The sequence below is a fragment of the Impatiens glandulifera genome, chromosome 1 (assembly GCF_907164915.1).
Source record: "Impatiens glandulifera chromosome 1, dImpGla2.1, whole genome shotgun sequence".
Lineage (NCBI taxonomy): Eukaryota > Viridiplantae > Streptophyta > Magnoliopsida > Ericales > Balsaminaceae > Impatiens > Impatiens glandulifera.
The window spans coordinates 126,267,872-126,280,119 of record NC_061862.1 but is presented as its reverse complement, the minus strand read 5'-3'; the positions used below and the strand labels follow the sequence as shown (position 1 = coordinate 126,280,119).

Here is a 12,248-nt window from a genome sequence, read left to right as displayed (position 1 = left end):
TAACACTCGTACAATTTTAACCGAAATTGTAGAATTACACTTCAACTTAGCACATAAGCTTTCTAGAGATAGAACACACACTTATCACTTGCAAATTAATTGTCCACTGTGTCCCGCATTTACTCTTCTTCAGCTGCTCCTTTTATAGGTGAAATGTGCCAACGGTCACATTTCATTTCCTTGAATTTGATTGGTTGAGCAGAGGTTCAGTGATTCAGACCTGGCGGTCAACTTTTCAGACCTGACGATCTGATCTTCCAGTATGTAAGACAAACCTGCTAGGTTTGTCTTTTACTCAATATGGTGACTGTCGGTTAGACAGTTATCTGTACTTGGAAGATTTCCTTTCTGATTTATCCTGAAGTGGAAAGATCTTGTAGGACGGTCTTCTGCAGCCTGCAGACTGTCCTCAAACTTGTATGAATATGGAAATGTTCAGTCTGTTCCTTTGGTATCATTCTCAACAGATACTCGAAGTATCTTCTTATACTGGTCGGTTATTTGTCTAAACTGGATGGCTTCCGGTTATTGCTTTGGCTTCTGGTCGGTTAATGACCGACTATCTTGGTGTTTGCGGCCTATGGTTTTGACCGATCTTGCCTTCTTTGTGCGGTCATGTTTCTGGTCGGTTTGATAACTTGACCGGTTGATCTTCTTAACCGGTTCATTGATTTGACCAGTCCGGTTCTTTGTCTGTTCCTGCATAGTAGGTTTATTTGTGTTAAGTTCTATTAACCGGTCTAATTTTATCTAACAAGAATATCTCAAATGAACCCGAATAGCATGTTGGTTTGAAGAATATCAATAGTTTAGGAAAAGTGATTTCATCAATAGACAATCAGACTCTTCTTGGAAATCTACATCTTTAATTAATCATTCTAACTAATTAAGATGATGAAAATTTCGATGAAAAGATTGATGATCATTGAGAAAATTCTGTAAGGAACGTGTTAAGTGACTAGAGAAATTGGTTTCTCCTTGTGATCTTCAACCAATGAGCTTCTAACTAATATGCAATCGTGTTCGTTCTTAGATATCTTCAATTTCCTCTTAACAAATTGAAGAATATCTCAAATGAACATGGATTGCATATTGATTTGAAGGAAATTGGTAGTCTATGAGAATCTAAAAAAGACATTGAAAGCATAGGGAAATATGACTTTTAGTCACGGCGTTAATCACAGAACTGTGGCTAATAATAACGGCGTGAGTGTGGCGGGAAAGCCAAAAATATTAGCCACGGCGAATACAATGAAAGTCGTTGTTAATAATATTTATTAATGACAGCAGTACATGGCCAACACTAATAAGTGTTATTAACCACGACGAAGTGATCGCCGACACTAATACATATTATTAACCACAGCGAACATTCGCCGTGGTAAATATTGGTCATTAAAAATACTTATTCTACTCGAAAAAGGTAACATTTTAATAAAAATCAAAGTATCTACAAAATATGACATACCTTCTTGGTCGTGTCATTGACAACCTTGACAGTTATATTATTTATTTTGCGTATATCAACAAAGACAATATATATTCCATCATTCGTAGCCTTTATTAGCTTCCAAGCTTGCTATTTTTGAAATAGAGGTTGCAAGCTCCGTCTTGACGGTTTGGAGCTCAGTAGATGCTATCTCTAGTGTCGTTTCGTTCTCATCTTCGGAGCTTAGGTCGTAGAAAGGAGTGGATGAGTTTGGTGTCCTTGAAAGCAGTTGTTTGCGAGTAGATCGTGTTAAAACCATGATGAAAAGATGAAAAGAAAGAGTGTATAGAGAGAAATATGTTGGAGAAACAATTTGATGAAGAAATGGAAATATGTTAAAGAAATTGGAAGATCTTTTGAAATCATGAAAAAATGAAATGGTGAAAAGAGTTTAATGATGGTGTGTGGAAGTGGAAAAGACGTTTATGGTTGGCCGAATTGATAGTGAAACGGGAACCAATGAGACTTAATTTAATAAGACTCGCAACTACTCTTGCATTTAATATTTATTAATATGTTAAAAAATATATTTTATGTAAAAATTCATATAGTTTAATGCACATTATAATGATAAGAGATTATTTATAAATGTTAATGGGAAACCTACTACTAATAAATTATTAATAAATGTTTTCAAAATTATTAAATATTATTGTAATGTACTTTGCAATAATATGATATCATACAATTCAGAACTTTTTGCGAAAAAAATATATATGATTATTATTCCTAAACTTATTATTGGTATATAACAAATATGTCAAATGAAATTTTCATAACTAATAAATATAAATGCAATGTAGTTTGCAATAATAACATTTCATACCATTGTAGAACTAGTTGTGAAGAAATTATATATAGTAATTAATGCATAACTTAAAGCTATTATATTACAAATATTTCGAAAAATATTTTCAAAATTATTATATAAAATTGTGATATAATTTGCAGTAAGAAATTGTAATAGAATTGCAGTACCAGTTGTGAATATATTATTTATTTGTGTTAATGCAATGTTAATTACAAATTTATTTATCAATATTATCCCAATAACTTGATATTTTAATTTGCAATAATCACAAACTTATTTATATAATATTTGTTATAATAATTAATGAAAATAAATTTTATTGCAAAACATTTTATAAATATTGACGTGAATATATGTTAGTGATATTATAAACATTATTCTATTGCTACTTAATTACTAGTTTATTTATAAAGCTATATTAATATAGATTTAGAAAAAATATTAGATTTTTCTATTTATAGTGATATATTTTGAATTAAATATTTTTCAGATTATATTTTCCGTAAAAAATCGTTTTGGTTGAAAATATATTTGAAAATTTTGCAATATTTCAAACTTTTATTGCACTGCGGATTGTTGTTCTTCAAAACTTGCATTAAAAAAATAAATGTTGCAGCTATATGTTGCGATTTGACCATTATTTTGTAGTGGAACAATATTTTCATGAAAAACCCATGTAGCAAATATTTAGAGAATAAATTCGTAATTTGTGAGTTCTTCCAAATACGCACAATAGATAACTAAACATATTGAATTCTTAATTTTTCAAATAATTCAACTCAGTCGAACTCATATTATTCTTAAAGTAAAAACATTATGGATTATTGTCACGTAATATTTTTAGTGCTATTTCTATATCATCGTAATAAAACAGTCATATTCTTTAATTGGATGTTGTTTTTAAAGGGTCATATAAAATCATTCATGAAAAGTGTTTTTGATTTTTGTTCTCTCAATCTAATAATCAAGTATAATTATCATATTAGACCGGACAAATTTATTTTAAATTTTGGATGAAAAAATAGGTACTTACCCATAGAAATTTAGTATATTATATATAATTCTAATAAATTTTACATAGAATATATTAATATTTTATAATTTATTTTCTATTTCATATATATATATATTATAGTTGATATATTTAAATTAACTAATTATGCAAATACATAACAACAAATTTATATTTCAAAGCTGAAAGATTAAATGGAATGATGTCTAGTTGATGCAAGTTAATTTAAGTTGATGTTGATGTATTAGCTCTAACAAAAGCAAGCTGAAAAAGAGCCATGTCTTGTTCATTCATAGTAACCCACGCTTCTATTCCGTCTCCGCATTTTGAATCCAGCAGAATAGCGCAGTTCTTGTTGTTAAATCTGCCTATGCTCGCCCAAACAGGCTTCCCCATACCAAAATCAACATTATAAACAGGAAACCTGCACCAACTGCTAAATCTAAAGATATTGGCATCCTCTCTTGTTGACAGCTCCTCTATCTTCATCCAATTTTTCATCATCACTGCATACCCTTCATCCCCTTGAATAGGCCTTATGTACTCGTCGTCAATTCTCTGGATCCCTTCCCTCACCTTCCTTCCCATCACTGTTAAATCATTGGAGTCTTCGTAGCTGCAATATGCATATGCCAACACGAGGAGATTCCCAATTGCATGCTCCGACAATGGAGGCACCATTCGGCTCCTTAGGTTCACCGCCTGAAATGCGATGTATTGTTTGACAGGCTTATCGACCGTAGCGTACTTCCATATGAAAGTCGATACTACTTCCACTCGGGTTGGAATGGGATGTGTAATAACGGATGCAAGAACAATGATAATAATAGTAAAAGATAGAATGAAAACGACACCCGATTTAACGTGGTATCCAGCAAAATTGCTGACTAATCCACGGGCAGAGCCACTGAAAAATATTTCACTATAATCGTTAACACGGATTACAGATACTCAGAATAGTTCAAAAGAGAACTAACAAATATTGGGTGCAATGAATCAAAGAGGGGAGAGTTTCTTTTATACACTAAGAAACTTCCCCAACTCCCATCATCTTCCGATGTGGGACAATCATACAAAAAGAATATTCTAGGCAAAGAAACCCAACAGGATGATCATGATCAATTTTCGCCTTTGCTCTCATTGAACTTATCTTACTTGCGTCAAAAACAAACCTCCTAGTAACAAGGGTCTCTTTACAGTCTTCGGATTGAGGATTGTAGTGGTGTTTCTCCTTTGGCCGGAAGAGGGATGATGAGGGAAAGCTCGGCTTAAGGATATTAATCATGTTATCTTGTTGGCGACATATGGTAGCCCACGATATCATGAATGAGAAAAATTAGACCCCGTCTGCAATCTTATGTGGGACATAGGTGCCAATTGCGATACCTCCGCAGTTAACAAATACTCAGAATAGTTCAAAAGAGAACTAACAAATATTGGGTGCAATGAATCAAAGAGGGGAGAGTTTCTTTTATACACTAAGAAACTTCCCCAACTCCCATCATCTTCCGATGTGGGACAATCATACAAAAAGAATATTCTAGGCAAAGAAACCCAACAAATCTCCACCTTGACTTGAATATTTTCCCAGATAGCCAAATGCACCAGATTTACTTTAAATACCAGATGTTCCAGATGCATTACACTGAATGCCCAGATATATTTTCCCAGATAGCCAGATGCACCAGATTTACTTTAAATACGAGATGAGCCAGATACACCAGATGTACTTTAAATACCAGATGTGCCAGATGCATTACACTGAATGCCCAGATAAATAAAACAGATGCATTACACTGAATGCCCAGATAAACAAAACAGATGCATTACACTAAATTCCCAGATAAACAAAACAGATGCATTACACTAAATGCCCAGATAAACAAAACAGATGCATTACACTAAATGCCCAGATAAACAAAACAGATGCATTACACTGAATGCCCAGATAAACAAAATAGATGCATTGCACTGAATGCCCAGATGTGACCTGCTCTGCCTCAGGCCTTGCCCCTTCAAGGGCAATCAACAGCTTCTAACATTGAGCAAGTTCAAACAGTGTTGAAACTTGCTCTGCGGAACCGGCTTGGTAAACATATCAGCTGGATTGTCTGTAGTCCCCACTTTGTTTACCTTGATCCTCTTCTCACTTCTCAGAAAATGGTACCTCACATCAATGTGTTTTGTTCTTTCATGGTGAACTTGATCCTTGGTTAAGAATATTGCACTCAAACTGTCGCAGTACACTGAAGCCTGATCGTGATGTAGACCCAACTCAATAACCAATCCTTTCAACCAGATTCCCTCCTTAGCAGCTTTTGTCAAGGCCATATATTCTGCCTCTGTAGTAGACAAGGTTATTGTCGGCTATAGTGTAGCCTTCTAACTCACAACAGAACCACCAAGTGTGAATACATAACCGGTCATCGATCTTCTACTGTCTACATCTCCAGCATAGTCAGAATCTGAGTAACCAGATACTAGACACTGACTATCACCACCATAACTGAGACCAATATCGATCAAGAGATTTACTTAAAGTGTTAGCATACATTTTCCTCTTATTTAAAGTAATGTTAGACGTGCTTTACACTATTATCCACATCTTATCTATCTATTAACGTGACCTTTTTTACCACCATTTTGACAAACAAGCAATCACACAATTCACATCTCATATTATGACCACACACTTTCATACACTTATTATTTTCCGTCAAATCAACCACCATTCTCAATTGACGTCTCATATCATGACCTCATATTTTTAACATGCATTTCATCACACTCGACAAATCAACCACCAATAATAATTGACCTCTAGTATCGTGAGCTATCCCATTTTATACATTTCGGTCAATCAAAATTTTATTCATATTATTTTTAACTTCCGATATCTCCTTTATTGTCGATCTCTTATACCCATCAATCCCGCCTCTCATCTCATAATTTTTACCCTTATTGTGGCCTCTTTTACCACCAATCGACCTTTTATCTTGTGACTTAGATATTTTCATATTCCTCTTAATCCACTCGGAAAATTAACCACAAATCTCAATCAACCTTAAATCTTGGACCTCACATACTCTTACAATTCAATTAATCAACGTCTCATTCAAATAATTTAACCACTAATATCTCATTTATTACCATCCTCTTTTATATTACAGCAACCTCTTTTTTACCCCACTTTGGTAAACCAACCACAAAATCTCAATCAATATCTCATCTCGTGACCTCACACACTCTTACACACCTCTTATCCTCGTCAAACTAACAACAATCCCTCAATCGATCTCTCATCTTGTGACTCAAACTTATTCATATGTTTCTTTGTCCATCGACAAATAACTCACCAACCACAATCGACTTCTAATCTCGTGACCTCAGACACTTTTTATATTTCGGTCAATCAACATCTCATTCTTATATTTTTAACCACTAATATCTCCTTTGTTACCGAGTTCTTAAATTATTCCGCATTTTTGGCAAACTAATTACCAAGTTTTCAATCGACATCTAATCTCATCACATCTTATGACCTTACACACTTTCACATAACTCTTATCCCTTGTTAAACTAAACATCAATCTCCACAATTGATTTATATGTCTCTTTATCCCACCAATCCTAATTTCGACCTCTTATACTCCAGTTAATCAATATCTCATTTATATATTTTTAACCATCGATATCTCCTTGTATTATCGACTTCTTATCCCTAACAAATAAACCACAAATCCCCATCTCACATTTTTATCATATTTACTCTTATCATGACTTCTTTTACCACCTACTTCAACAAATCAACAACCAATCCCCAATCGACCACTTTAGTCAATCAACATCTCATTCATATATTTTTAACCACAAATATATTATTTGTTAAGAAAACTTCTTATATTTACTTTACCCTCACTTCGGCAAACCAACCATCAATCACAATTTTATCCTCTCGGCAAACCACTCAGTAATCTTAGTCGATCTATTGTGACTCAAACTTTTTCATACGCCTTTTTATCCACTAAGGAAACCACCAACGAAATCTTAGTCGACGTCGTGTGACTCACACTTTTTTATTTGCTCTTTATCCTCTATATATTCTAATAACACTTAATTTAAGATTTTGGAGGTTTACTACACGCTCCATCAACAATCATCCATTCTTTTTCCTAAAATAATAATTATTTTCTCTTGAAATAATTATTCTTTCTCTTTCCTAATTAATTCTTTATTTTCTCTCTCCTACAATATATATAATAATAATAAAAATATATTACTTTTTATATTTTATGTCTCATTATATATATAATCTTTTATTTTTCTTAAATATATTTTTATTTCTTAACCATCGGCAAACCACCCACCAATCTTAGTCAACCTCATTACCCTCACTTCAACAAACCAACAACCAATTCCAAACGATCACAGACCTCTTATCCCTCTTCAAACCAACCATTAATCCCCCAATGACCCTTATCTTGCGACTTACACTTTTTCATTTATCTCTTTATCCACTATACAAACAACTCACCAATCTTAGACTACATCTTTTACCCCCACTTCAACAAATCAACAACCAATACCAATTGATTACATGTCTCTTATACCTCATCAAACCAATCACTAACCCCCAATTATACATTATCTTGTGACTCACACTTTTTCATATGCCTCTTTATCTTCTCGGCTAATAAATTACCCACCACCCGACCTCCATCTCGTGACCTCACATTTTAAAATGCTCGTCAAACCAACCAAGAAATATGACCTCACACTTTCACATTCCTCTTATCCCTTGTTTAAAAGTTGTGCCACCATATATTATACTCAAAAATGTATTCTTTATCATTGATCTCTAAAATATTTATAATACTAACTTTTAAATTTACAGTTTTTAGGATTTGAACTCTATTCTTAAACGTAAAATATGAATACGTTAACCACTAGACCACTTGAAACTGTTGAAATAATTTTATAATATTATGTATGTATATATATTTTGTATTTAACATATATTACCCATTAGTTAATTAGTTGACATCTTGTGACTCACACTTTTTCATATGTCTCTTTATAAAGTTCAAAACATACATATAACATTTTTAATTTTTTTTAGTTGTTTTAAGTTTATGGGTGGGTCAACCCACAATCCGACTCAATTATCCATTTACTCTCACATATATATCCAAGTTAACCACGTATCTTTAGACCCGACAAACCAAGTAAATTCAAAGGAAAAAAGTTCATTTGAATCTATGTACTTGTATAACTAGCACAATTAAACGTATTAACTAATAAAAGTTGCTTAAACATATGGTTAATTTTAAAAAAAATTATTAATTAAATATTCATTATTTCTTTCTCTCTTTTTTTATATTAATTAATTAATTTATTTATCTCCTTTTATCTATTTCTTATTCGTCTATTCTTATGTACGGCAATATGATATTTGACTATTTTAATATTTTTTCCTTTTACTATTTTAATTTATTTATATATCAACATAGATTATTTTACAAAAATTTAATTTTTTTAGGGATTAATACTTAAATATTATAGTGATTTATTATAATGGCTGGAGTAGTTCAATGTTTACTACAGTAGACTCTCTATAAAGTAATAACGTTGGACCATCTAAACAATATTATATTATCAAAATATTATTTAATCGATAAAGTTAATAATTTATTATTTTACATGTATAATAATAAAATATAATTTCATTGAATGTTGTTGAATTTTAAAATTCAAATTCTATATAGTAGGGTTCATTTATTGTATAAGTTGTTAAAGTATAATCAATTATTAAACTTTTTCTATTCTCAAAGTCATTTGATATGTACTGTAAATGGTGTAATATCCTATGTTGTAAGATGATTTTCATCTCAAAATATTCATCTTCGAGTACATACATTCAATATACAATATTCTACTACTTTTATATCTTCTTTCTTCACTAATTAATCTTATATTACTCTCTTCTTTCTTGTTGTATTAATCTATAATAGCTTCCCATCTCAAAGGGGTGAAGCATACAACCATGAAATGTGAAATGCGTAAAGCATTGCGCGAGTATAAAAGCGAGAATCCAACTTCATCTCAAAAAGAGCGACAAAAATGGGTTTTCGAAAAATTTAACATCCAGATTAGTCAAGCGACAATATAGAATACAATTAAGCGGTCATCAAAATATCTCTCGACTTATTTGACGAAACCTAATGACATACGACACAAATCCGCCAAGTTTCCAAATCTAGAAAATGCTTTGTATGAATGGTTCTTAAGCATCAAGAGCAGGTAAATATATGGAGGGAGTTAATTCAAGAGAAGGAAACAAATTTTATGAAAATATTGTATGGTGATAATGGTCTAGAGTTTGATTACTCTCTTGGTTGGGTGGAGAGGTTTAAATCACGACATTGTATCAAGTCCTTTAGGCGTTTTGGCGAAAGAGGGTCTGTCAATATGGGAGATGAGGATAACAACTTGCCAACAATAAGAGAGAAATTATGGTTGTTTATCATAAAAGATGTTTTCAACATGGATGAAAATGGGGTGTTTTATAAATTTCTAGTTGATCATTCATTTTCTACAAAAACAACTTGAGGGAAGAAAAAAGGACAAATAAAGAATGACAATAGCCATTTGTTTCAATGAAGATGTGTAAGAGAAAATGCCATTATGGATCATCCGTAAGTGTACAATACCATGTTGCTTCAAAAATGTTAATTTATAAAGTTCAAATTGTCAATATCGTGCCAATAGACGAGCGTGGTTGACTGGAGTATTGTTTGAAGAATATATGTGATCGTTCGACAAAAAGATGGATAGACGAAAGGTTTTATTGGTTATTGACCATTGTCAAGCCCATCCAAAGGTAATTCAAGGGTTACAAAAATGTTGAATTGTTCTTCTTACCACCCAATAAAACTTCAAAAATTCATCCATGTGATGCATGAATTATAAGAGCATTTAAGATGCATTATCGTTGCATATTTTGTCATTCTATTTTAGGGGTTTTAAGGCTAGAGAAACAAATTCATAGAAGATCAATGTTCTAGATGTAATCAAAATTGTTATCTCAGCTTGGATGAACGATGTTAATAAGACCACAATTGAAAATTGCTTTCAACATTATAAATTTCGTTCGGTAGAAAATATGATTTCACAACTTTTAGAAGAAGAAGGCATTAGGGAATTATGGTCAACAATAAAGGAGTTACACTATCGTAACGCAATTAATGTGGATCAAATCTTGGATTATCCAGGTGAAAACGTCACTACCGAGATTTTAATTGATGAAGAAATCATTGAGGGTCTTACAGAAATAATCAAGATGAATACAGTGAGGATGATAGTCGTATTTTGGATCCTGTTTCTCGCAAAGAAGAAATTAGAACAGTAATAAAACTTAGTGATATTCTCCTATAGTATGATAGAAGCACTCCACGACTTCAAAATGTTTTGAAAAAAGTGAGGGATGAGATTCAAATGGATATAAATTTTCATACAAAGTAGACAACAGTGGACTAACATTTCACTAAGTCACTCTAAATTATTACATTATTGAGGTTATAATTTTATCAAATATTATTTTATCGAGATTTTATTGTATAATGTTTAGTTCTATTAAAAATTATAGATCATGAATCAAAAATTTAGTAGATAGACTATTATTTTAATTTTTGTTTATATTAAAATAAACAAAAAAGAAAGGAAGAACAAAGAAATTGATAAAATGAGTATTTAATTAATAAAAAAAAATAAAGAGAAAGAAAATTAATATTTAATTAATAAATATTAAAATTTTAAATTCTGAATTCTGAATTCTGAATTAAAGATTAAATAAAAAAGACTATTAATTTTATTTTTATTTACATTAAAAAAATATAAAAAAAAGAACAAATAAAGTGATAAAATAAATATTTAATTAATAAAAGATGGAAAAAATGGATATTTAATTAATAAATATTTAAGTTTTAAATCCTGAATTAAAGATTAAATAAAAAATTATTTATTTTATTTTTTTATATCAATCAATAAAAAAAAGGGAGGAAAATAAATATTTAATTAATAAATATTAATTTTTTTAAAATAAATTAACTCGGTTAGTTAAAAGAGACTAGATGAGCCCATTTTTGATAGTAGGTACATTTAAATGAACTTTTTTATTAGTTTATACCTTTAACTAACTAGTTCCTTTAACTAACTAGTTGTATAAGTACAAACGTCTAAATGAGTTTTTTTTTTCAAATTTAAATTAAACATTATTATATATATATATATATAACATTTTTAATTTTATTTTTTACCGTTTCAAATTTATGTGTTGGTCAACCCACGATCCGATCCAAGTATCTATTTACTATCTCTCATATATATATATATATAAATTAACCAAAGCATTATTACTATTATTATATATAGATTAATAATATTACTCTTTTTCCATATAAACAAAAAATTTCAAATTAAGCATTATTATTATTATTATATATAGATTAATAATATTACTCTTTTTCCCTCTTTAAAAAAAATACCTCGCATCGGAGGGTGCCTTTTTTTTCTTTTTATCATTAAGATTCGAAATAATATTTTTATAGTCCGAATAATATTTTTAACCGTTGGTAGGTTATTTGTTACTCGTACTCTCCGATTGTGTTGGTAATCCTTGTTCGAGTCCGTGTTCGTCCCCTTCTTAACAGAAAATGAGACGAAATAATCGGACTGGAGTTATTTTTTTAAGTAACTCAATTTCATCTTTCATATGAAGAACTTCTTACTAGCATCCTCCATAATTTGAATGAATTTATCACTATTTTGGCCTTATATGTAGATGGTTTATTTTTACTTGATTGAACCATTTTCGGCGTTATTTACCAACCATCGGATAAGGATAATTTTATTTATCACTTAAAATCTTTGGTAGAGAT

The 12,248-nt window shown here is 30.9% G+C and overlaps 1 protein-coding gene across 1 annotated transcript; it reads right to left on the bottom strand.

Moving 5' to 3' along the window:
- Nucleotides 1–3,537: 3,537 nt before the first annotated feature.
- Nucleotides 3,538–5,643, bottom strand: LOC124942610 (stemmadenine O-acetyltransferase-like). Its single transcript, XM_047483146.1, has 3 exons — nt 5,446–5,643; nt 5,285–5,347; nt 3,538–4,014 (listed from the first exon to the last, which is right to left on the bottom strand). Exons 1-3 carry the CDS (start codon nt 5,641–5,643, stop codon nt 3,538–3,540), a joined length of 738 nt encoding a protein of 245 aa, XP_047339102.1.
- Between the last annotated feature and the right edge of the window lie 6,605 nt (nt 5,644–12,248).